This window comes from Lates calcarifer, linkage group LG1 (assembly GCF_001640805.2).
Source record: "Lates calcarifer isolate ASB-BC8 linkage group LG1, TLL_Latcal_v3, whole genome shotgun sequence".
Classification (NCBI taxonomy): domain Eukaryota; kingdom Metazoa; phylum Chordata; class Actinopteri; family Centropomidae; genus Lates; species Lates calcarifer.
The window spans coordinates 5,558,017-5,585,946 of record NC_066833.1 but is presented as its reverse complement, the minus strand read 5'-3'; the positions used below and the strand labels follow the sequence as shown (position 1 = coordinate 5,585,946).

General features: G+C 39.7%; 1 protein-coding gene across 1 annotated transcript; it reads right to left on the bottom strand.

The window, feature by feature from the left end:
* Positions 1–43: 43 nt before the first annotated feature.
* Positions 44–27,436, bottom strand: abcb6b (ATP-binding cassette, sub-family B (MDR/TAP), member 6b). The gene is made up of 20 exons (XM_051066576.1): positions 27,317–27,436; positions 26,923–27,121; positions 23,745–23,837; positions 23,492–23,568; positions 23,183–23,298; positions 22,925–23,046; positions 22,584–22,693; positions 22,270–22,335; positions 22,037–22,162; positions 21,032–21,108; positions 20,800–20,863; positions 20,401–20,426; positions 19,133–19,195; positions 18,303–18,360; positions 17,700–17,804; positions 9,550–9,724; positions 9,248–9,360; positions 8,918–9,012; positions 2,939–3,007; positions 44–989 (listed from the first exon to the last, which is right to left on the bottom strand). The coding sequence occupies exons 1-20, from the start codon at positions 27,374–27,376 to the stop codon at positions 869–871; spliced, it is 1,935 nt and encodes a 644-aa protein (XP_050922533.1). The 5' UTR covers positions 27,377–27,436; the 3' UTR covers positions 44–868.
* Between the last annotated feature and the right edge of the window lie 494 nt (positions 27,437–27,930).

Genomic DNA, 27,930 nt, shown 5'->3' with positions numbered 1-27,930 from the left:
CACTTGTTGTTACAAAGGTTTTTTTTTTTTTTTAATTGCTAACGAGACACAATTCTCGCTGAAACATTGTCTCCATCTGTCTTTCTCTTTCTGGCCCTCAGGCTGCTGATATAGTTTTACCCTAAACAGTAACCTTTGACACTGGTACTTTCAGCCCATCCAGGATGTTTTTACCAAAACAATCACAGTAACATAATCGCCTCTGCTTTTAATGACTCAGGTGAAATCTTAACAGACTATCTGGCCATTGTTAGTGTCTTCTGCTGCAGAGGAACTTTCACCTTGACATATAGTTCCTATCCTTATTTGCAGCATTACTACCATGGTTGTTAGCTGTTTGCAGCAGCTTCAATTTTAGTTATTTTTCCACAACTGTAGCTACATTTATATACAAGAGGCCTTAGCTGAATACTGGCATATAACTCACACAGTTTTTACTTATATTGGAAAAAACTACATAATGGATCTGATTGATACTGATTGACATCAATTATGCTAAGTCTATGCTCTTCCCAGAACATTTCTGCAAAATTCCACTGTTACTCACCTCTATGTGTGTTAGCTAAGTAAGGTCAAGCAACTAAAATTAAAGATTGCTGAATACAAAGTACACCATAATTCTTAGGAGATAGTTGACAGATTGGGGTCGTGACAGCTTCAAAATGTTATGTAACTGTTTCTACTGTAGCCATTCCTGCTGCCACTCAGCCTCAGTGAAATTTTGTTATGCAGCTGGTTTTAAAATGCCATTGTCATGTTTCTCCAGATTTTACTTTAGCCAGAGTGGCAGATGCATGAGAATATAATAAGATTATATTAATAATTATTATAATATAATAAGTTAAAAAAAAAAAAATCACACTCAGTTCTATGTCAAGTTTCTTGAGTCTGACTGTTGATCTGTGTTTCTGCTGGTGTCTTGAGAATTTTTTTGCTGTTTCATCCACATGGCTGCATACAGACCTCCCTGGATCAGCAGCTCCTCATGTCTGAACAGAACAGGAAAACAAGGGGAGCACAGAGGAGAAAATGAGATTAGGCAGTGAGGAGCCAAAACTGCATCTTTCAAACAGGGTCAGTATGAGAATTTCTGATTCAGCCTCTCAGGTGATGACAGCAGTGATCATGTCTTTTATCTTTCTTTAACTTGGTAATAATTGAACACAACAAATTTTGTGTGCATGAGTCATGAACCAGAAATAGCTTTTACAAACCCTTAGATAAAATACTGTATTTTGGCTTCACCATTCGGCCATTTAACTGATCAAATATTTGACCAGCAGCACCCTTTGTGTTGTGTCTGACAGATGGACAAAGGGATCAGTGCCAAAACAAAAAGAAAGAAGAGCAAAGGAAAATGAAAGAAACAAAAATTAAAGGAAAGGAAGAGCAAGCCGAGGAGGAGGTGGGTCACTTATAATGTCTTGTGACACCAGAGCTGCTTTAAGAACTAAGTTGAGCTGTCTAAAATCATCCTGCAGACCAACTTTACTATGAATTAATAAAACCACAAGTCTGTTACTGTCTGGACTGCCAGACGGAAAGAGAGAGAGAGAGGGTCAGAAATAGAGTATAAAGATAGAGAGAAAGAAAGAGAACAGGTCCATGAACAGATGGAAACCAACAGAAACGCAGAGAGCGGGTGATGGAAAATGAAAAGGAGGGAAAATGAAGAGAAACATGGGTGGACAGAGGAAAAGGAGATCAACTAGTCAATCTGACCCAGGGACATGGAAGAGAAAAAAGAGGAAGGAGGAGACAAAAGTGATGCCAAGGCTTTTCTGAATTATCTGCGATCACACTAATCCCTTGAAATACTTCCACACTAAGGCAGCTAAGATTTTGAAACACATATTTTTTGTATTTGACATTTTTGTTGGAAGACTTTGCAATCACTAGATTTTTATTTTATTGTTTTATTTTTTATTGTCACAGTCTTATCGAATGTTAAACTTGGTGCAGTTGTTGAATGACAAAAACTGAAAAATATTTAAATGACAACAATTAAATCAGGACTTTGGCTATGTTTAAACAGCGTAACAGGGAGGTACTCATTTGCCAGATATTTGCTATGATGCACAGTTTTGTTTGCTGCCTACAAGAGATTCACTCTGTCGGTCAGGTGTTTAAGCGTGGATGGAGATCTTTATAAAAAAATTCAAAAACTGTCTAAAAAAGCTAGTTTGGATGCACATTATTTTAAGAAAGAGTTTTCAGAAAGCAAGGGTACCACCTGAAAACAGGATGAGGCCTCTTCCTGTCTTTGTTTCATGATACACTCCCACACTTTGTGGCAGAAATTGGGTGTATTTTGACTCCGGAGGTTAAACGTGCCTGTCTTGTGTTTACATCACAGTGTCAGTCAAAAGATGAATGGTTTTTGGATGGTGTTCCTTACACATGCCTGCAGGGACGAACCCAAGTTCTGCAGTGAGTGGTGGGTAAACGCCTGATTGCATTCCTGCATTTGTACAGCCCGGGATGTGACCAATTCATCTCCCAGGTGTGCTCTTACTTATCATGTGGTGTTATCCTTTGTGTGTGTGTGTGCGTGTGCGTGTGTGTGAAACTTCAGCGTGTGAGACAGGAAGTCCTCATAGCCAGCTCCTATATCAAAAGATTGTATGCATCAGCAGTTAAGTGACAGCTCCACTACCTGTGTGTATGTGTGCGCATGCGTGTGTGTTTATGTGGTGTGGTCCATCAGCCTCTGGGGATGAGAAAGATAACAGCAGGTTTAAGGGTCACACACAAAAACACACTCTGAGGTTTTGATCTGCAGATAACAAATTTGCAAGCACTTAGGACACACAAAGACATTCAGGTGTGTCACACATGCATGCACCCATGCACACACACACACACTCATCACCTATGGCTGCGGTTGGAAGATGAGCTGGAAGTGTATTTGTGCACAACACTGAAAAAATAACCGTACCTTCCTCTCTCTGCTATCTGTCCATTGTGAACCACCAGGATCTGGTCTGCTCCAACGATAGTGGATAACCTGCAACATCATTCAGTCATTACTCCTCATACAGTTCTCTCCCAGAAACTGTGTCCACATACAAAACTGTTTACCCACTGCTGTTGCAGGATAATTGCTTGCTGGATTATTTTCAGAGGTAACTTTTTTTTAATGATTGAATGAAGCACTACATTCAAACAAACTAGGTAGTGATATATAGTGATGTTTCTGATTAAACAAAAAGGATCTTATTCTTTAATTAAAAGGTCGTAATAATAATCACATCTATAATAATGTCAGACACTAATAACAACAATCTGAGCCTGTTAGTGACAAAAACAAACATTTTAGTGGATGTACTTTGATATTGACAGTTGTCCACTGGATTACATTGCAGCAGCTGTTTGCGGTACCTGGGTATACTGTTTTTGATTTTTGTCCCTCTCAGTCATTTACACCCCAAAACATGGGAAAATAAGGCCCAGGTTCAAAAATACCACAGTTATCCTTTAAGTTTGAGAAGGTCATAAACATGAATGATCATCTTAGCCGTAAGATACTTTCGGGAAATGAGGCCCTGGAGGTTTGTTTAAAATCTGTATTAATGCAAGACTTTCACAACCATGTTGCTGCATTCTGAGATTGCAGCCTCAAACATAATAATGTTATTATTAACAATAGAAACAATGACCAGAGTGACAAAAACAGGATCGAGGTTTTAACAAACTGGACGTATTCTGTAAAAACATATGTGTATAGTGTCACAACGGGTCCATCAAAGACTTTTGACCTGTCAGCATCTTTGGAACACTTTGGAATGAAAGAAAAGAGGGGATAGAGACAATAATTCAGTGGGTGCTATAGGTTGGGAAGAGGGGGGTAAGAAGAGGAAATGGAAAAAGAGGAAGACATATCTGTAGAAAGAGAGATTGGGAGGCAGTCAAAATGTGTGGTTGGATGTTAAATATATTCAGCTGTCCTATAAAAGTAAAATACACAGTCATTCCTCAGTAATCACTAACAGAAACATCGCAAACACACACACTCATTTCTATCACATGCATACAACAAACCAAAGCTCACACACATACAAACACACACAGCTGAATATGTCATTCTGGGTTGGAGAACTCTGAATGAACTTGTCTGTAAATTATTAAAGTTAATATTTATGACCGCTCTCTGATGAGAATCTAATTAAAGCCACACTCAGCGATCTAAATGGATCTCAGCTACAGACTCAACTTTGTGATGTGACCCAGTGGGGAATCAGAAAATTATTGCCAAGGTGTTATAAGATGCACAGATGTAGGTTTTCCGCAGACATCATTTTTTTAAATTTATTTCAGATAAATATATGACTCTGATATGATGCATGAAAATATGGGGACGTGTTGCCCATATTAGGCACGTGTGAGACGCGTGGCAATTATACCTTTACACAGAACAAAAAAATGGTTTTGCAAACTGTACAGCTCATGCCGCTCCAAACTGCTGAATGTCACTTTAAAGCTTCAGCAGAGCCACCACTCTGCTTTAATGTCATCAAGACCATCTGTGGACATCCACCTTCAATATTTGATAGAAAACCTCGGTCACAGGTAGAAATATCTCTCCCTAGAGACCGCAGACGTCAACATTTTTTCCCTCCACTCATTCAGGCTTTTTAGCAAAGAAGAAAACATCCAGTGTGTTTACATGCAGGCAGTATATTCAGGATATATTCTGAAGTTCATGTCTTATTTTTAGGTTTAAGTTAAAATTTTATATAATCTTTTTCCTCCTTAATACAAGTCATTTTTAAGGTTTTAGTCCTGATTAACTCAGCCTCATAGCAGACTGTTTTGACATGTCACAGCAGGAAAAGCACATGTGTTACTAGTAACAGTTGCAATGACATTTACATGTATGAGTTCCAGGACACTGGCATTGTGCATTCTGGGTCACTGACAGGGCTCACCTCAATGGAGTGGAACCATTGTTAATGTCTTTACATTTGACTATGCTTTTTCCAAAATAGTACACAAACACAAAGACAACAACAATGAACTACAATCCCACTTCCCCCTTGGTTGTTGTATGTATAAAGTCTTCTAGCAAACTGAGGTTGTCAAATCCAACAAATACCTTCAAAATATAACTGCATATCAATTTCATTAGGGCACTTTCACAGAAGCCATTACCTACTGTCCATCCATCCATTCCTTTTCCAGGGTCAGGTCACCGTGTCAACAGGCTAAGCAGGGTATTCCAGACATCCCTCTCCATAGCAACATTTTCCAGCTCCTCCTGTAGGATCCCAAGGCACTCCAGGACTTCCTACCTCCTCACAGTTGGACGTGCTTGGCAATCCTCCAAAGGAAGGCGTCCAGGAGGCATCCTAACCAAATGCCCCAACCACCTTAACTGGCTCCTTTCAATGCGAAGGAGCAGTGGCTCTACTTGCTCCAGATGTCTGAACTCCTCACCCTATCTCTAGGGCTGAGCCCAGACACCCTATGGGAGAAACTCATTTCGGCCACTTGTATCCACAATTTCATTCTTTTGGTCACAACACAAATCATGTGGCCATAGGTGAGGTTTAGAATGTAGATCGACTAGTAAACTAAGAGCTTTGCCTCCCGGCACAGCTCCCTCTTCACCACAATGGTCTGGTACAATGTCTTCATTACTGTGGACACTGCACCAATCCTCCTGTCCTAGCCTAATTCGTGAACAAGACCCCAAGATACTTAAATTCCTTCACTTAGGGCAGCAACTCTCCCCCAACCTTAAGGGAGCAATCCATTGCTTTCCAGCTGAGAACCATGGCCTCAGACTTGGATGTGCTGACCCTCATACCAACTGCTTCGCACTCAGCTGCAGACTGTCAAACATACTGAAGGTCATGGTCTGATGAAGCCAACAGAACCACATCCTCTGCAAAGAGCAGAGATGCAATTCTAAGGTCCTCCAACCAGAAACTCTCCCCACCTCGCCTGCACCTTGAGATCTTATCTATGAATATCACAAACAGGATTGGGGACCAGGGACAACCTTGGTGGAGTCCAACACCCACTGAAAAAATGGCATCAGCTGCCCCGGTACCCCAAACTCCCATAGTACCCCCCACCCCTCAGGGTCACCCAGTTGACACGGTCATAAGCCCATTCCAAGTCCACAACACACATGTAAACTGGAGGGTCAAGTTCCCATGACTCCCTCAGCACTCATGCAAAGGTAAAAAGCTGGTCCACTGTTTCACGACCACTGTTACACTGTTCTACTGTGACAAGTCAAAAAATACAGGTGTAAAAAATGAAGTTAATGATGGCTGAATGCCATTTAGCTGCTTCAGTTTAGTATTGTGTATGGCAGTCTAAATACAACAGACATACATTACACATCATTACCACCTACATTTCAATATACGGTAAATGACATGATGAGCTTAATCAGCAAATTCCCTCCATCCAATAACAGAGAGATTTCAGCTTGTCATTTTAAGTCTAAATCATGACCTGTCTGTTGTGATTGTGTGTGTTTTCATTTCATTTAAGGCCAGACTGATTCAGTCAATAAGCTACAGTCCTGATCCTACAACCAGACTCCATCTGTTGCAGCTATTGAAAGATTAAGAAGCGGCTGGATCAACTTATTCAACAACCATTGGACAATATGTAATCAAGATGAAGGGGGGGGGGTGGTACACGGACTTACACAGCAAAATGAGTGCCATACAATTAATTTTAAGAAGAAGGTAATACACTTTTAAAAAAACACAAAGTGACTTATTAGACATTGTCTCGGCGGTGCCTCCAGTGTTCTCCCTGTTTACCTCTGTCTTCCCTGGGTTCCCCTGTGTCTCCTCCCCCTGTGTCTGTCTAAGTATGTGCTGTTGTGCTGTGGGTGTGGCCATCCTTAAATATCTCAGCAACTTTAAGCCAAAGCTGCACTTCATTTTTGTCTTGTTTGAAGATAAACTAAACTTTGTTTATCTAGGTAAATGTTTTTTTTCCTAGCACCTGACTCTTTTCCACACCTGCTCTCAATCTACCAATCTGCTCCAGTTTAAGTACAACGGCTTGCCCTCCACTCATTGCCAGAATGTTACAGCTCACTCAGTGGAAGCTATGCTCTCTCATGCTTGCGTAGTTATTTTCTTGTGTTTCCTTTTGTATTTCAGACAAATAGACAATGACAACATGACTGTGAGTGTGACACTTATATAATGTGATACTGGTGATGATAAGTGATACTGGTTGGTTACGTATGCTCAAGTATGGTTTCTAAATGAATGAATGGATGAATGGATGAATCCCTAGTACAACAATAACTTCACATAGCACAGATGGAAGACACATTAAAACTGCTTAAGCCAATACAGTTTTTCTTTTTTCAGAGCAATTATCAGCACGCTTAGTAGAAAAACAATGAGTTTGACAAATGCCTCAGAGCTTTGGTGTCACTAATACTCACACATGAGTAGTTACAGTCAACATCTGCAAACAATGTTTGTATGCATGGGTCAGAGTTTCCATACAGGTGTGCACATACTCCTTTTGAGTTTGTTCTTTCAGCGTGTGCATATTTTATTTTAAGATTCAGGAAGGATTCATCTTTAACAACAGACACTGACACTGGCTGCAGTGTAGGACACTTAAAAATAAGACTCCTCATACTTTATAAGGTATAGTTTTTATATGTAAATATTTTTGCTGGGTTAGGCACAGTAAGATTTCCAAGGAAACTTCAACCTGTATTTCAGCTGATTAAACAAATTATCAATGCATTTTTGTTGGGTTGGAGCTGTGTAAAATGCAGAGTTTTGTTGCTTTTGGTTTGTTGTTGTTTCCAAAAGCCACTAAATCTGGATCTATAAATAATGGAGCAGACAATACAGTTTGATGTGGGGAAAAAGTAGGATGTGGAAAGAACAGGTCATCATTTTCTATTAAAACCAAACAGGTTATTTGTTATACATAATAATCACCTTTAACTTTTCGCTTTTTACCAGCTCAAATGAGTCAACCTGCTTCTGCACAATAAAGGCCATGATTTTAATAATGTTAGTCATGGAACAAGAAAAAATAATACATTGTGCAGAGGAAATGATGAAAACTGGCTCCATGCAGTGTAGCGGGAATCAGCACCACAGGCTGCTTCTCTCCTGATGTATTTTAATGTCCGCAAGTGTCAGAGCCTTTCAAGTCTTTTTCAATATCACTCCAACTGATGAATAACCAGACATCTGTTTCTTTTACTTTTGTTGACCTGTCATCACGCGTCACCTCATATCCTCCAATCAGCTTTCCATTTAATCTCTCCATCCTTCTCTTTGTGTGTGCTCTAATCCTGTTTTCCTTTCACCACATCCATCTTTTCCTTTCATCTCCTCTATTCACATTTGGTTTTTCATTTTCAGTTTGGTCCTGTATTACGACCGCTACTGTAACCACATTGTAATGGTCCACTGTCATTTATAGAGCACATACACCGTGTGTCAAAAGATTAGAAAACCATGTCCAGCACCACATTGGACCATATTTTTGTCCACAACAAAAACCTTACACGTCTGGGGGGGTGAGTGGTGGATGTTTCTGTATGCCTGGTGCTTTTCCCTGGTTGTTACAAAGGTGTTCAATGATACTGGAGGCTACAGACTACGACAAGATAAGCCACGCTAGCAGCACAAGTCCAGGCATAGTAACGTCAGCCAATCCAGAAATGTATTCTGGACATCCTGAAATATCTCAGCAACTTTAAGCCAAAGCTGCACTTCATTTTTGTCTTGTTTGAAGATAAACTAAACTTTGTTTATCTAGGTAAATGTTTTTTTTCCCAATAAGTTAAATGATAGACAACATCTAACTCTCAGAAAATGTGGCTCCTAGTCAAGTAAAACAAGCAAACTTATCCAAGTTATGGAAACTTCCTTTCCAAAAAGACACAACTTGGTAATAATGTCACCTGTGTGCGACCACTATGGTTGTCCTGTTGGTGCAGATCTTGGCAAGTGAAGCCTGGATGTTCCTCTCCGTTTGGGTGTCCAGTGAAGAAGTGGCCTGATATACCAGACACAGTATATGAGTGTAAGTACAGTATAATGCACGTAATCCAGTATAATGTAAAATGATGTTAAAGTAATTGAAATCAGGCAACTAGTGTACACTTTTTGACTGTTTATATAAACTATCCAGGTAAGCATGTGAGCAATGCCACTGATTGTCTACATGAACAAGCTGTAAACTTTAGTATTTAAGTGCCCTAACTTTGGTGTGGCTCTTCCCACAGCCTCACCTCATCCAGCAGAATGATCCGAGGTTCTTTGAGGATGGTTCGAGCGATCGCCACTCTCTGCTTCTCCCCACCACTGAGCTTCAGCCCTCGCTCCCCCACCTCCGTGTCATAACCTGCATAGACACAGTGGTATCATCCTCATTATTACTAATTATTATTCACTGCATCCAAATTTTCCAACATCAGGATTCAGATTGGCAGAGATAATATTACAGGTCTACTTTAGCAACATCTAAGTAAAAGATGGCATTTTTATAATTATCATCTACACACACACACACACACACACACCATGGCCTGACCCTGAGGTAGCTCCATAATCCTGTTGTGTATGTCAGCCGCCATGGCAGCTCCCTCCACCTCCTGGTTGGTAGCTGTGACTCGGCTGTAGCGGATGTTGTTGCCGATGGTGTTGTTGAAAAGTACTGTATCTTGGGGAACCACGCCGATGTACGACCTTAGAGAGGACTGATGCACCTTAGACACAGCAAGGAAAATGAGGGAGAGATTCATTTTAGTAATTAAAAAAAGAGAGGAGGGACAAATGATGTAGTATTTGCTGTGGAGCTTAGCAAATGTAGGTATTTTGCTAACCTGGATTTAACTTGGATACAGCTTTGGAATTTGAACCTACTAAGTCTTTATTATGCCATTTGCAAGATTTGTGTGATTTAGTGGTTTAATAACAACAACACTAGGTTATCTGCTCAACTAATAATCAGTCAACTAACAAAAGCACAAGGACAAATCAAAAGGATGAACTGCAAGCAACACAACAGTTTTGTTTGATCTCAGGCTGCTTGATCATCCACACAAGTAATCAAACAATTTCACTGATCAGGGATTAAAATATACCACTACAGCACAATACATCTTGTTTTTGACCACATGTGCTAGAATTGATGAGGCTAATTTCCTCCTGTCACCTTTTATGAGACAGGAAGAATGATGACAGTGTCAATTCAGCTGCAGTTAAGTGTTGCCAGATCAAGCAACTTTATTTAATTGGGTGGGTAAAAATTGCTTTGGGCTGGTTATTATAATTTGGGCCACTTTTTGTGCCATTTGGGTGGTTTCAACCCATGAAACATTCCCATAAATCGGCTCCTCCTCTCACACAAGCTCAGCTCAACACACAATGACTGTGAACTGATCACTGACAAAAATAAATGTCATCCCAGTTTATTACAACTACAGTTGAAACTATTTTCCAGTAAGTATCCCTGACCAAAGACTTCTGTTCAAATGAGTGTGTCACATTAAACGTTACATAGTATGGAGCAAAGATGTTTATTTTATGACATCTATTATCATGACTTACACTGCTGCCATTATCACAGTGGGCAAACCCTTTAAGGGGATTGTTTCGCAGAGCCCTTACTATTGTGGTTACACTTGGCAGGAGTAAAGTTTGCTTAGGATTTAAGTCCATCTCAAATGCTTCTTGGTTGTATTTGCTCTTATTTTACATCCAATACTTACCCAATCCACTTATGATGTGTGAAATAACTATGTATAAATGTAGGTATATGGGATCTTCTGATCTGCAAGTCACAATATAAGCTTGTTTGGGTGTGTCCATGAACAGGGAAAATTTCCTCTCTTGACTTGGCCTTTCTTTCTCTCTCTCACACACACACACACTCAGCATATATCTCCATAAATGTTGCATGGCTAAATTCATCCTATACTATATAATGCATGCTGCCCCAGGTCACAGACTGCACACATGTCCTAAACTGATTTCTGATTTCTGTCTCTTGCTAGCCTGTCTCTCTCAGGCTAATGTATCTATCTTCATCCACAGACCTCCTTTTTTCCTCTCTGTATTTCTTATTTTTAATTGACAACTTAATCAGATACATCACACACATCATAAAGATCAATCATGCTTGAAATGTTTATTTGATCAGAGGGCAAAAGATTAGAACCCAATGTGTCTAAACCGGTACATGTGAAACAGTCGTGATCCGTTTCCCCCTGTTTAAGAATAAACCTCTCAGCATGATATGAATCTAGCTCTTCATCTCTCCAGAAATAATTTCCGGTTTTCTATGATTCTCTTGTCAGTGCGCAGTACTTTTGAGTCTTTCCTGTGGAAAGCTTTTCACCGCAGCCACAACAATACAAATTCCATTTCCTGCACCAGCTCGGTTTGGCTGATAATCACTCACTTTCCCTTAATTTGATCTTTGCTGTTTACTTTTGTTATTCCTTGCACTCAAGAACAACACAGCATCTGTTTCTGATAGTGGCAGGCTGACAGAACTGTAATACCAAATGTTATAAAATGAGAAAGAGACAGACGGAGAGGAAAAAGGCAGCTGGGGGGGCATAAAAAACAACAACAAAAAAGCTTTTAATGTTTTTCATTGAAACATCACTTCAAAGGAGGAAATCTTAGTGTAAGACAGCTGTCCTCACTAACAACACATAATGACTACCATTACGGTAAATCTGTGAGATGATGTAGTATTTTGGATATTTCTTCACCAACCCTGTTTTCTACAAAACACTGTATGCTTATATAATTTGCATTGCCAAATATGTTCAGGGGTAAACATAACATATATATATACGTCATTATCATATACCCCTTTTCCACCAATATGGAATGGATTCTGTTCTGGTTCACACACCTAATTTTGAATCGCATTTAGGGCAAAAATGATGATGCATCCTCGCTTTGGTTCCAGTCCAAAGCACTGCACCCTACGATCAGTAACACAGTTAAGGAAAGATTATGATTTTATTAAATACTGAATAAGATGACAGGGGGTGGCATGGTGGTGCAGTGGTGGTGGTTAGCAGTGTTGCCTCACAGCAAGAAGGTTCCAGGTTCGGGACAATGTCATGTGTCAGTGCTTTCTGGTGCTATCACAAATCACTGCTGAAAAATCAATCCATTCTATAAGGTTTTATAAGTCTTTGTTAGGTTTAGGAACTAAGGCTGTGTTTACACGACAATAGAAAAGCTTTTGCATTTTAAAAAAGTTCCATGTTCACACAACAATGTTGTGAAAACAATGTTCATGCACACTGATCTGCAAAAATGGCAATGTAACTTTGCAAATCTACACTTTTCTGGGGGAACTCAACTGAGTCTGCAGCACAAACACAGTTCGATAGTCCGCCATTGTTCTTCTATTCGCACATGGCTATTAGGCTTAAAATGTAATAGCGCTGCGAGAGGTGGGTCAGTGTTGTCACAGTTTACACAAGAATTGCATATTGCCAGTTTACACCGCAATGTTAAGGGTGGTGTTTTCAAAAGATTACACTCTGGAACCCAGTTTTAAAAGTCTGTGTTTTCACGCCCCCAAAACACCATTGCCACGCCACAACAAAGGTTTACCATTTTATGAACAAAGTCATTGTGCATAAGGGCCTAACAACTTAGTTAGGTTTAAGGAAACATCACAATTTGATGTTAAAATTGTTAAAACATGAAAAAAAGAGAAAAAAACAGTAGTCCCCCTTATCGAGGTCCAACTTTCTGACATTGACAACTTCACAGCGTGATTGTTCAGCTGTGCAGAGGTGAGAAAGTAAGCAGGATTTGAACTTCTACCTCAAGGACTTTCTTCCCTTTTTGCATTACTATCTCTGACATTTTTCAGATGAACAACTAAGTGCAACAACATGGGCGTCTTCAGGCAGAGAAGTCTGAAAGTGTTTACCATGATCTCTATATTTCAATGATTCAAGTGCCTCCATCCTAACTTTGGCAGGCTCTTCACCCCAGTGTGGCCGGGGTTCACATTTCTCCCCTCCGCTGTGGTTGGACACATCATAGAAGTTTATATGAGGATGATTTTGTTACTTTTGGACAGAGCCAGGCTAGCTGTTTCTCCGTGGTTCCATTTTTTTTTTTTTTTTTTGCTAAGCTAAGCTAACTGGCTGCTGCTTGGACCTTCATATTAACTGTACAGATATGAGAGTGGTCTCAGTGTTCTCTTTGCAACGAAGCAAATAAGTAGTCCTGCCAAAAGGTCAAACTATTCCTTTACCAATTTGGCACCACAGTAAACCTCTGTGCCCCTCTGTCCTGGTCTAACCCAGCAATAATTCAGCTTATAATCACTGTAGAAAGTTTCTCAATTTGCTTTAAGAAATAACATTTTTCCAGACCAGCAGGAAGGTGTGTCATAGAATAACAAGAAAAACTGGGTAGTTATAAGCAGCAATTGCCAACATGACCAAACAGGAACTAAACAAAATTGAAAGTGGTGTTTATATCCCTTAAAATCTAAAAAAGGGAAACCTGACTGGCACCTTAAAAAACAAACAGATGACTCACATCAGCCTTGAGTAACCAGCCATCAGCCTGAGGGTCAGCAGAGCTGGACTCATCAGTGCTTCACCACATGTGGCTGCCACATGCAGGGACAAACAGAACGGTACAGGACAGACGGGCCAAAAGCAAAACCCAGAGGATGAAGAAGTTCTCTGTGTTGCAAAAAACCTGGGTACACTTTTGCAGCAAAACATACATGTATAAGAGTCTGAGATGCAGGATTACTACTCTCTACACATACTTCAAATAATTTAACTATAGTATTAAATGAAAGACATGACTCAGACTACCTTATATGAGCTCCAACTGAAGGTTAGGATGGATTTTTGCACAGTATGGTAGCCTTAGTATCATTTCATGGCCAGTATGAGGAGGAAAAATGGTTACGGCAACCAGTAACTCTCACAAATCTATGTATTAAGATAGATTTTGGAAAACTCTAATCTGGTGAAAAGAAAAGATCTTACAATCTGCAGCTGTGTGCAACAAGCAGAACATCTTTCTGCAAAGCCAAAACATGTGGACAGCATTGTTGATAAGAATCATATGTCTGCTGTCACTGCTTTAAAATTGTTTTAGGTGAACATTTCAATCTGCAGTAGATAAAAAAAGAAGAAGGAAAACTCTACATATATGAGAGATGAAGTTGCCTTTGAGTGAAGGCTTTTCTGTCAAACTACAGAATGTATTTGTGATTTTTGGAGACAAGTGTGTGTGTGTGTGTATATGTGTTGTGTGTGTGTGTGTGTGTGTGTAACTCCACCAGCTAAACTGTGAAATTATAGTTGACGTGGTCTGATGGAAAAATCCACAGTAAAATATTACACAGGACTTTAGTACACTCAACTTCAATCTTTTCTCATTAACTTTTCTATTCCAAGTTAATGCAACTTAAAATTGCCAGTGTTTATTTTGAGTTGAATGAATTGCTGAGAGTTCACTCAGCTCATTAAATTAAGTTTCTGATCAGCATATTAGCAGATTTCCCAGAATGCACTGTTTGAGAGTTAGAACTCCCCTAAGACCTCTCTTTTTTGTAGTTTGAAGTTCTTCATTCTTCAAATTAAGATCTGACTCTTGAGAACTTGAGAAAATCTCAAGTTCATTTCAATTTAACTCAGTTGGTTCTATATTTTCAAAACGTATCAAAAAAAAAAAAAAAAAAAATATATATATATATATATATATATATATATATATATATATATGATCAGCAGGTGATCAAAACTAGGGGGAAACTAGGGGGAAACAGAAACAGAAACAGTAATTATTTAATTATTTTAATTATTGTAATTATTTCTTGGACAGAGCCAGGCTAACTGTTGGCCCCTGTTTGCCATCTTCATGCTAAGCTAAACTAAGCTAACCACCTGCTGACTCTAGCTATATACTTGAAGTAGTGTAGAAAGATGACAGCAGTATCGACCTTCCCATCCTAGATTGTTGAACTGGTCCTTTAAAGATTTTTGCATTCATTGAAGTTGCACTGGACTCAGTACACCTCACCACACTGATTCATTTTTTACTATGTGAGCATGATTAATACTGAGGATAAGACTGACTGACTGACTGATGGATGGATGTTGTTTTACAGGGTAAAACAGGCCAATGAGTCCTTTGACACATTTAGGAAGTATTTATAGAGTACAACATAAAATGCATGTTGTATTTTAATGGAGTGACAACAGGCAACATGTGAAACAGATGGTGTGTAAAAACTGCTGGCAACAAAGCCAGAGCTCAACATCCTCCTTATCCTCCTAACTCTCACTCTGTAAAAAGGGTGACACTTCATGGCTAAATGCTAATCAAAATTCTTTTTTATTGATTCATTACTTTCAAATGTGATTGGGATATTTTAGTGAATTACCACCCAGTTTAATCATTTATTTCATAGCAGTTCCCCATTTTCACTTCTTCCTCCTCTTCAGAACAAATAACTCAGCACTCATGTAATGCTGTATCATGTAGCTTTTAAAAGCTACATGATTTATTTGTGATTAGTTTGGCTGGGCTTATGTACTATGCTGGGGTTTTTGTCTCATCATCAGGTGAGTTGGCCTGCATATGGCCTTGATTGCACAGTGTAATGGCTACAGAATAATCACACCATCATACGTTAGACTGGCTCCCTCTCCACGAAAATACTGTTTTCACTCTCCTACTTAACATTAACCAGCTAACATTAGCATCTGCTGGTGTCACACTTTTGAAAACTGCAACCATTTCCTCTTCTCTTTCTCATCACAAAGAATGACAACTGCATAGGTTTTGTGGAATCTATTCAAACAATAGGGGACAAAATACTGTGGTATCTTAAACAGTAGAGCCCTGGTAAAGTTGGACCTATTTTCATTGGTTGTGACGTGAGCCTTAAGACTCACTGGCTGCCACTTGGCCTGAATTTTTGTGGAAAAATTAGGGCTTGATTTACAGCAATAAATGAAGTGCTCCCACCACTGCGCAATAAAAACAAAAAGAGGAGGGTGCTTTGGTTTTATCGGTAGCTTTCCCTAGGTGGAACAACCGGATTAACTGTGCAAACGTTACCCAACAAAAGAAAAGTACCCTGTTGCTGGAGGAGGCAAAGAAGGCGAAGAGGGAGAGTGATGGAAACCATCATAAAGCAAGAGTGAACCTCAGATGGGCATTCACTTCGATGGAGAGAGCCATGATCAGACTGATCATGCCCTGGACTTATCCTCTGGGACTTCATGGATTTTTTTTTTTTTTACAGTGCATCAGGTTTTGTCCCACTTGTCCCAATGGCTGGTCACACTATAGAGACAGCTCCAGGACTTGAGAGGGTTCAAAACCAACAGTTACTTTGGTATTATTTCTACTAGACCTGTAAGAAACAAAACCTGCCAACTTATTCATACAACTGCGTGTTTTACTCTGCTTTCATTACTGCACTGAGATCAGGGTTTCCAGTTCAAATTGAGATTCTTATGGTTGTTTCTTAAACAACTAACGATACTCCTGCTAAATAGTATCATACCTATGATCGTGGTTAACAGCTTACATAGTGTAGTTCAAATTTACTGTTCTTACAGGCAAAAATACAATTATGAGAGCTGGTGGATGAACAAAAGCTTTTAGAAAAATGCATTGTGCATTTCATCGTAGCCTCCAGAAAAGGGCCGGCCCTGATGCTGCCTAACACAACAAGAGAATGCATCTGTGAGCAGAGGAAGCTGAAGACTTTTACCATTTCTTCCTCTTCCCCCTCCTCAAAAAAAACCCAGATTGATACCGTGTAAATCTAATTTAAGAGAATACCACATGTTTGTGTGTTGATTAAACAGTCCTCCTGCTGTGTAATTACAAACAAGCATCCTCATAATCATCACCAGCCTCTTCATTTGAAGAGGCATGTTTGTTGTATGAAAACAGGTGTACATGTGTGTGTGTGTGTGTGTGTGAGTGTGTAATAAAGAGCTTGTGCTGTTTGGTTTTTATTGAGACTTTTGGCAAATCATAAAGTTACTTCAACTACAACTACAATAAATGGGCTATCTTTACACACACTAAGACACACACACACACACACACACACATCTGGTGTCTGGACTCGTTGCTGCATTATTCAGGAACCTTTTACTATGATTTATTCACAGTGTGACTGGAGCTCACACACTCAGCCCAGCTGTGTGTGTGTGAGAGAGAGAGAGAGAGAGAGAGTGGAGAGAGAGGGGGAAAGTGGAAGCCAAAGTGCATGAGGCAAAGGCTGGAAACAGCAATGAAGAGTGAGAGAAAGAAAGAGAGATCAAGAAGAAAGAAATATGCTCATTCTTTGACACCACTCTTACATCTTTCTGTGAAGCCAGAGCCAGGAGGCAGTTAGCTTTGCTTGACATAAACGCTGTGCCCAAAATCACTTCCTATTTTCTATGTCGTGCACCACAGCTGCTGTCCGCCATTTTGTTTGAGTGTCCAAATTCTGAGGGTGTAAAATTACTTAATGTTTGGTATTGACTGGTTGGTTGGGAGGTCGCAAATCTAAAAACTTGGAGAAGTAGTTGGCAGTAATAAAAGTTTACATAATTTGTAGTTAATGAACTTAAACAAGCAAAGGTGTGGTTTTTGAAGCTGTTTGATTTGTGATGGATTGAACTGAATGTGGGTGTCATGGGTGTGTGTTTGTGTGTGTACCTTGGAGATGTCCTGTCCATCTATGCGGATGCAGCCACTCTGAGGGTCATAGAATCTGAACAAGAGACGCAGGATGGAGCTTTTCCCTGACCCAGATGGTCCAACCTACATGCACACATGTGCACATACACACACAAACATCACAGATGTCACAGATGTGACTGCTATATATAACATATGATAATCTGATGCAATACTAATGGATTTAAAGGACTAGTTCATTCAAATAAGACAAAACACACAGCTACTTTACTTGAGTATTTCTATTTTCTGCTACTTTATACTTCTACTCTGTTACATTTCAGAAGCAAATATTGTGCTTTTTATTCCTGTTAAAGCTATAGATATGTGTTAGGTTTCAGATCAAGATTTTTCACTTGAACACATGATGAACTCATGAAATACAACACATTGTTTTGCCTGAACCAGATGTCTGAATGCTTCCTCCACCACTGACTATTTCTTCAATAAAAAGTAGTTCCTATTGAACCAATATGTAGATTAAGCAGAAAAAAATCTCAGAGACAGACACCTCAATACAGATACCTTTTTTTCACGACACTTGATAGACAGTAGGTAAGGTAGTAACAAATGATAACATACCAGAGCGACTGTCTGCCCCGCTTCCACCGTGAAGGTCACATCTCTGAGAACCTCAGTGCTGCACACACAAACACACACATGGGTTTGAGGAAAAAATAAAAAAAATAATCATCATGAATATTTGGCATTTACAGTATAATGTCAGAGAACTTCAGTCCATTGAGGTCAACTGTGATATGGCAGCTGCATATGTTTATTCTGATACAATGCACTAACAACAGATCCTCTCTGGCTTGTCCCTCTCACATACTGAGGCTCATATTGTACTGTACTGTATAAATGTCAGGAGGTCAGGTAAGACTCAATTAAGTGTCAGTCATCCTACAGACAGCAGGTGATGGTAACCAGCTGTGCTACTCCTGAATACAGATACTGGTCTTTCAAAATAAAAGCCACCTACAATACCAATTAGAATTTGAAATGATTATATCATTGTTAGTGAACATGTAACTTTTTTCATTTAATTAATTGATAAAGGCTTTTTTTAGACATTCTCTGTGATTACATGAGGTTAGGTCTACCTAACTAATCCTAATCCTACCTAATTATTTGGTTTAGCTTATAGAAAAATAGTTTATGGTTAAAACAAACAAACACAGACTGTTGTTGCAAAGAGTATGCAGTGTTAAAGTCAGATGCTTTATGATGCAATAACATTATTTCTGCCTTTAATAATCAGAGACTCCCATTATTTAAACAGTCACAAAAGAAAAACAGAAACAAGTGTTCTCAGTTTTTTTATAAAGTTTGTATATACAATTGAGACAAATCTGATCAAATTATAGAAAACTAGATTTAAGCGATAAACAGATTAACTGTTGGATACACACCCAGGTACGTAGCTGAAACAGACTTTGTCAAACTCCACTTGACCTGCTGTGAGCTGGCAAGTCCTGGGCATCCTCAGCATCCTGAACCTGTGAGGAGGAAGAGGAGGACGATAATTCATAGGACGATAATTCATAATAAACCTTTTGCATGTTTGTTATTTTAACATATCATTCTGTGTCATTATGACAAAAGATCACTGAGTACAGAATTAAAATACATAAATAATATACACAAAGGTTCGCTTTAGCTAATCATTAGCTATAAATGCTACATTAGCTGCTAATGGAACATTTATAGATATATATATAAGAACATTTACTTGCTTGTTTCAATCATATCACACTATTTGCTCAGTTGCCATGTTTCGATTATTGTGAGCACTTCTCCTAACTTCTCCTTCATTTTGATGTAAAACCTGACTTTGACAGCTCATTCTTGACTTTGGAATTGAAAGCAAAAGAGCTCAGATTGAGTGATATAAAGTGTGAACATCTACAGTTCCATGACAACTGAGTTTAAAGTTCTGCCAAGGTCAAAGATGAAAATAAAATATGATATGAAATAAGTTAAACAGAAAAAAAATCAATCAATTAATTAAATAATTAAAAGGGAGGGAGGGAGAACATGTGTATTCATTATCTGTTTATACAGGAAGGTGTTACACAGGAGGAGTTATAGTTGTTGGCAAATACATTTATAAATATATCTTCTCACAACTACATTAGACTGTTTTATAAACTGTTAATTAAATGTTTACATGCTACTTAGAAATGCTAAAAAGGGGGACTTAAAGTTTGATTGCAGTTTGATGATTTATCACCATCAGCTTTTGCATTAGTTCTCTCTTTCCTGACCTCCCTCCTCCTCCTCTCTGACTCCCCTCGCCTGCAGCTTCCCAAGCCAAAGAAAAGGGCCGCTGTGTTTTTAAGGTGCACTAATGCTTTTGTCTACATTCATGTGGCTGTTTACCATATCAAGGGCCTGTGAATGTAGGAGCCTTTAGTGAGGCAGCAGGAGGACGCCTTTTCCCACCGAAACACACACACATACACACACACACACACAGACACACAGACATACAGGCAGACCGAGTTTTTTGCATGCGCACAAATACACACAAATTCACAAAGTCACACACAAACACTTGTTGACCTCCTAATCCGCTGACCTCTGACTGTGTGAGTTTCTCTGTTTCCAAGCAGACTGACGGAGTGGCTCTGAACTCTGTCTATGTGCAAAGTCAATGACAATGAGGAATATGAAAAACAATGCCTGAGGGGAAATATCTTTTATCTCTTTAGCTCCCAAATGCTCCAAAAAACACTGAGAGTAGTGAGAGTGAACCAAAAGTCTACAGTTGTGGTCTGGAAATGCTAAACAATGAGCTGAAACTCACTTTAAAACTCAGTAGAGCTGAGGGGAGCCACAGATTTGGATGATAATCCTCTGTAGGTTTCAGATTGTTCTCACATTGCCATCTGTTGTTATTAAAAAATATCAATTATAGCCTCTTTATGGATATAAGCATCAAAGTAAAGCATGCTGGTTACGTGCAAGGGAATACATTTCTGCAGTGGAGTTCATTAACACTGACTGTGGACTATGTTAGTGCTAACATGGATCTCTGTGAATTCAGCTACATTAAAACACTTTTTTTGGGACTCACCTCTTTCTGCTCTGTCAACAGTGCCAGCATGTTCTCCATGTCAACAAATGCACTCTGAATCAGCCTGCAGACACACATGATGTACACACAGTCCCTAGTATTAGATGCAGTAGTAGTGGTAGCAACAGCAGTACTAACAGTACAGCAGTCTTGTTATAAACAAGTTAAAGACAAAAAATGATTTGAAAAATGCTAGAATAAGGCAGCCTCCTGTCCTGTACGTTCATCTCACCTGTAGTAGGTACCAAACCAGTTCAGAGGGGTGTACAGCTGAATGATGTAGGTTCCAAACAGAACATAATCTCCAACCTGAAGGAAAAGGAAACACATACAGCTACTGAACATTAAGCGACCAGCGACTATACCCACATAACATTACTGATCCTATAATAATAATCACAGGTTACTGTACGTCAGCCATATTAATTGGCCTCCTGCATTAGCAAAAGTTTTAACTTTTAACTTTTTTGACCATTTGGTGGCAGAAAAAAAGGTGGACAACATAAAACTGTCTTACTGTATTAAAATTAAAGTTGTTGTGGAGAATATGTTAGCAGGTTGGCTGAAAGGCTGAAAGACAGTAACTGTGAACTGATTTACAGAGACTATGGTCAAGTTGTCCATCCACATCACTGTCAAGCTTGTTATTGTGGTCATGCAAATTGCAGCGTCACAGAGGTCGCAGATGTTCAAGTGATAAAGGTTGCGCATGAAGCCATTCGGGATTTGTCCGAGTTGTTACAGTCTAGTCAAGTCGTAGACGTCATGTCCGACTCACTGTGGTTGTCTAACTAACTAACTAACTAACTAACTAACTAATGGTGTATCCAAGTGAAATCCATGTAAGTGAAGTTCACTGTCTAAGCTGTAACATCTTCCTTTGTTACCTTTATTTAATAAGGTTATCTCTCTTCTCAAGACTTCTTTTGTAAGAGACTCATGTAGAGACTCAGTAGAGAGAGAGGGAAAAACAAATATAGCTAGATATAACAAAAGAGGAGCATCAGAGACAATAATCGTTTCATCTATCCAGTTTAAAGTGGGTAGTGGCATGTCACACTCATGTTTTAAAATCCTCTGTTATTCATTCCATACTGATTCTTTTAGGCAACGATCTAATCTGATGCAAATTTTCGGAAACACTGACACTCTGTAAACTGTATGTCCTATGATTTTGATATTGGATTTTGATATTGGATTGTACTGTTGAAAAACAGTTTATATTCTTAAGCCATACCTGGAATTGCCCCTCAGAGACCAGGTAGGCACAGAGCAGAGATCCAGCCAGCAGTCCTGATCCTATGATGATGTTCTGGGTTTGATTCAACAGAGCGAGCGATGCTGAGCTCTTCCACTCACACTGCTATATAAACACAACAAGCACACACTTACATGGAGAAAATGTGTCTGAACATGCTTGGTTTAGCAGGTTACTCCACATCTGCTTATGACAAACAGGTAGGAGCTTACTTGATATTTCAGAATGGCTTCCTCAAAGCAGCTGACCTCGTAATCCTCAGCGTTGTAATATTTGACCTGTGAAAATAAATTGACCGGCGGGTAAAATGACCTGCCGACATTGTGAAACATCTGGAAAACCCTGGAAGTGGAACATCACTGGCCTCTCCATTGGTGCTACATCACAAATGGGTGTTTTCATAAGTAAAACCTCAACTGGACATATCTTCTCAGAGCAGTATTTTTTTCTTAAAAGATATAGTGCAGAGTTACTTTTAACATTTCAGCTGTAAAATACACTTGAGGTGCACCGTCATGTAATCTACCGTCTCAAAGTTGAGCAGCGAGTCCACAGCTCTGGACTTGGCATTGTTGTCTTGATTGTTCATTTCTCTCCTGTATTTCGTCCTCCACTCTGTGATCAGGACAGTGCATGCTGCAGATAAAGAGCATAGTCTGATTAATACTGGTCTAAAGCACAACATTTTCAAGCTCTCTCAATAGAAGTGTAAATTGATGCATCACACAACCAGTTTGGGCAGGTGATGAATATGGAAGCTGGTTATCTCAAGATAATGTGTCCTGGTTACCACAAAGGAATGAAAAGAAAACAAAAACAGAACAAAACGTATGCTCATACTCATACATTGCACACACAATGACTCACTGAGGTAGAGCACCATGCAGGTGAAAACTATCAGTCCAAACCAGACACTGAAGTAGGAGATGAAGTAGATGATGGCAATGATGATGTCACAGATGGTAGGGAGGATACTGAACAGGATGTAGCTAAAGACAAAAACAATTATAGGGAATGTTTGGTCCCATTGTACTGCAGCTGAAACCAAAAAGAAATCATGCCACATTCTGACATTGAACCCAGGTCATTTAAATGTCTTCGTCCATCAAACTCCCCATGGCCTACCTCAACAGGTTGTTGATGGAGGAGGTGCCTCGGTCGACGCTCCTCAGCACGTCCCCGGTGCGTCTCTCCAGGTGCCAGCGCAGAGACAAACCGTGCAGGTGGGAAAACAAACGCACCTGAAGTGTGGAGGGAAAGGGACAGTTAGGCTACTTTGATAAGTGTATTTTAACAGATAGAGATGATGATCAAAACTAAACCAAAGTTCTAATACACCTGAATCGTCCGTTAAGCAATCTAAATGTAAAAAAGCAATGCAAAAAGACAACATACAGAGGAAGTAAGTAAGAGAAGAAGAGATCTAAGTGGTACCTGAATGCCTCTGCTGGTGAACTGCTGAACTTTGATCCACAGAAACTGACGAAGGTTGCTGATGAAACCAGAGGTACCTACAAAGAACGGAGAGAGAAAGAGGTGAGAGGAAGACGCCAAAGAACGTCACACTCACATTCACTCTAAACCACACAGACAGCAGCTTATAGCCTATTCTGTGATAGACACGTCTTTTGTTTTGTACATATAGACACATTCCTCTCTATATATGAACACAAATTGAATTGTGTACCTGCCCCTCCTCCTTGTAGGAACTTCAGCAGTGTGTAGATGCAGACGGTGGCAATCAGCGAAGTCCAGCCGCCTCCTGCAGAAAGCTCATTCACTGCACAGACACAGACAGACCCTTTGAGTTGATGTGGTTTGCTTATTTACACATCCAGTAGTTATGGGACAACATTATCATTGATTTGAAGTCACACCTGATGAATTTAAGTCTGAGTAAAACTGAAGGGAGCAGCAGATTCAGGTGATCACAGGTTCATCACTACCAGTGACACCTCTGTCACTTGCCATTTGAAAAAATACCTATTATATTTTAAAACCATTTATTCATTAAAAGATTTCTTAACCATGGTCTATGATCTGTCCTCAGTGTGGAAACCAACTTAACATCCAGATATCGCACACACACACACACACACATTCACACACTCCCCTTTCTGCCACACAGACACATTCTCATTCACATTCATTACCATTTTGTACAAGTGCTGGGAATTAGGTTCAAATGAAAAACAGACAGAGATAAAGGGGGGAGGGGAGGATGAAGAAAAACAGAAGATCCAGACGGGGAAAGAGATAGAGAGAGAGAGAGAGATGGTGAGAAGAGAAGGGAAGGGAGAAAGATAGAAAATAAGATACAAAGATTGAGAGAAACCAATAAAGAAATGTGTGTATTCTACACTCTTTAACTTTCTACTGTGTGTTTTCAGCAGGGGGTATTTTCAGCTCTTTGGCATTGGGTCCTGGAGTCGGAGGGTGGGAGGCGGGGTCGGACCCAGAGACAAAACCACCGTTGTACCGGTGTGTTAACTCCACGAAAAAGGCCGCTAATGCTGGCTAAGCATGACTGGCAGGAGGGGTGACCTCCCAGAAAACCCTCTGTGCACACACACACACACACACACACACACACACACACACACACATACACACACATATACACTCATACACATTAACAACCCCCCTGCTCCCCCCTCCCTCTGAAACCTCTTCCACGCCTTCCTCATCACACAAAGCAGCGCTCGGCCTCATTCTCGCAGCACTGGCTTATACTTTCATGTCGCTCCAAAAGCCAAATGGCCAGTTTTCTCAAAGGAAAAGTAGCTGAAGACAAACTGAACGCTGACTTCCTCTGAAGTGGAGACTTCTGGGTCATTGCCTTGTGGTGGATGCAGTCCTGCGTACAAAATAGTGTACAAAAGACCTTGGCAAATGATGACACCTCCTCCTTCTGTGCACCAAAACTCATCCTTCGTATGTGAAAATGAAGGTTGATTCCTCCTTCAAGCCAACCCTAAGATCCTATCCCATAAAGCTGACCTGTTTATAACAAATGACTGAACCCGTCTGTACTGTTTGTCAGTTTATGGTTACATTTCCTGATCTATTAGTACCTGAATGAAGTGATTTCAGCATTTTAAAGACGTGTTCTGAGTGAATTGTTACTATGTTTATGGATCTATCTGGTTGATAATGGGTTTTGAACATGTAACTGGCAAGTGAATGATTAATGTTCAGTCAGTTATGATGTCTTGCGTTTAAAATTTGACTTACATCTGCTCAGTTATCATGATTTCTTACTTGCTAAAGTAAGAAATATAGATAAATAAATATAAATAAAGTAATGTAACACTCACATACATAGTTGAAATTCAAGATGAGTCATGTTTCAAGTGTTGTGAATTTGTCTTTGAGTAATGCAAAATTCACTTTCAACTTTAGTCACTTTGGTTGCGTGACAGACTGCAAATCATCATTTCCAGGCAAGCAAAAGTTAGCCTGGTTCCAGACTTCTGAATCATCATCCAACATATCTGATTTATTCAGCCACTGAATGAAATGCCAATTGAGTGTGATTAAGCAGGGTAAGCAAAAGTATACTTGCATTCTTCTTGTAGAAGAGAGCAGTCGACAAGGACGCATGGTGCAGTGCAAGTGTGTAGCAGGGAAGGCTCAAGGAAGTATATAGTCAGCTGCTGGATGAATCTCTTGGAACCAGATGTTTTTTGTTTTTTTTTTAAATCCTGCGACAATTTTTATGCCTACACACCTCAAGTGAGGGCTGGACTCCCCTGACTTGACCCTCCTGTGAGTGACTGTCCTAACCTACATGATGTGATGTCATAGCCAGATAGATCTGGTGGACTAAAAATGGTGTCCAGTGGATTAAAAATACAGAAATAATTTTTAAACCACTGACAGAAAACTTAAGAAAGAGCTTAGCGCTAACCAAGCTAACTTTTTAGGGGCAGTCTCAGGCTAATGTTGTGGCAATGTGACCTTGGAGCTACTGTAGAGAGAGGTTACCGGTAAGAATACCACCTGGTGACGTCAATGTTCCTCTGCCACAGTTACCAACTACATGCAAACCTACTAGCGACCTGTACAGGTTGCTGCTATCGAACTACTCTAATCTCATGCAGCTATACAGAGATGGGGTGTAACTTAAAATAGAGAAAACAGTAATATGAGCCTGTTAAGATACCAAATTTAGCAAACTAACACAGTAGGCTACACATCAGAAAATAAGAGATTTGCCAGTTCATTTCAGCTGAACATTTTAGCCTATAGTCTGTATGAAACCTATATGGGAACGATTTGGCCATTAACACAAAACTGATCCTACAAAATCATACAAAAGGTTACTCAAAATCATGAATAACCAAAGCAGTGGGAGTTGATGTAGACAAACTTTCATCAAGCTCTGGTTGAACTTACAAAGACTTTGTAGCAACCCTAAAGATGAAGGAAGAGAACAAGGACATAATCAACCAGGCACATAGGTAGACCACACTCACAAATGTGAGCATACTACCATCTAGAGTAACAAGAGCATAGTGCAGCAGTCTGACAGCAACAGTTTTCTTTTAGTTGTTCTATTGCCGTATCTATCAAATTTTCTAGTTAATACTGATAATAAAATATCACACAAACCAATGTTTGTGACAAATTAGAAGTTATAAATTAGAAGTTATATTCAAATACAAGTCAGGCAAGACAGGCAAGTTTTAGTTTACATCTATCACACATTTTCCTCTGGAGTGGGCCTCTAGCACTTTTAGTTTTCAGTTTTTGTATGTCTTACTACTTTTTTAGCTTTTGAACACTTTGACACATTCATGTGAACCAAGAAAGATCAGGTTCTCTTGTTTGTTATTACGGTTTCTCTTGTTTTTAGTGCTCACCAATGTTTTTGGAGTAAACAGGCACCAGCACGTTAACCAGCCGCTCTGCTGCCAGCAGGCCCACACACAGCAGCACTAGTCCCTGCAGCGCTGTAGTGCCTTTGGGCCACACATACGGCAGCAGCAATCTCACCTTCCTTCCAAAGCCTTGCCAGGCGGAAGGCAAAGAGGCGGGAGAGGGAGAGGAGGAGCGCTGGATCTGAGGATGGAAGTAAGAAGAAGAGTGCGCTGATGAGAGGACAATGTTTTGGTTAGTTTTTTTATTTATCTACTTATTTTTTTATTATCTATAAGCTACTTTAGTGACACAGACAAACTCTAATGGTACACTGCGAAATAAGTGAATCTAAGTTGCTATTGTGCACCTTACATTTAAAAAAAAAAATGGCTTTACCTGGACATTTACAACTTCCCTTTTTCCACCTCGTCCGCTCTTCACTCCGACGTCTTCCATCTGATTCACCTCCAGTTTATTTGTGGTGTAAAACCCATTTCTCCAGCAGTGGAAACAACCAGTGTACAAGCCACACACAGATCCTGGTTACAGGATTACAGGCAAATATTTCATTAACTGGGGCTGTATTACTGCCCGAGAGTTTAACCTGCTGTGATGGTTTTCAAAAGCAGTCGGAGTGACTACACACAGACACAGACACACACACACACACACACACACACACGTTTATGTTGTGTTTTAAGCTTTGAATTTAAAGTAGCTGTGGTCAGCATTTCGCTTTGACCGGGGAGCAGGACTGTGTGTGTGTGTGTAAGAGAGAGATAGACAGATAGAGAGAGAGAGGGAGAGAGAGAGAAAGAGTGTGTTTATGTGTGACAGTCATTACAAAATGAGTGTGATTGAGTATTTCTATATTTTAGGTTCCTTTGTATGACTTTTTTTTTCTTCTTCTTTTTGACTTTATCATTACCAGTTAAATATTTTAGAAGACTGCTAAAGAGGTGACTGTAATCTACAAAGCAACTTTGACCTAAAGGCTTAATTCCATCTTA

What these genes read in the sequence shown, in the direction of transcription:
- abcb6b (XM_051066576.1), bottom strand. Translation starts at nt 27,376, where the DNA reads ATGGAAGACGTCGGAGTGAAGAGCGGACGAGGTGGAAAAAGGGAAGTT. An exon ending in ATGGACAGGACATCTCCAAG is followed by an intron (nt 9,725 to 17,699) that starts GTACACACACAA and finishes GCTGTGTCTAAG; the next exon opens with GTGCATCAGTCCTCTCTAAG. An exon ending in ACCATAGTGGTCGCACACAG is followed by an intron (nt 3,008 to 8,917) that starts GTGACATTATTA and finishes ATGATGTTGCAG; the next exon opens with GTTATCCACTATCGTTGGAG.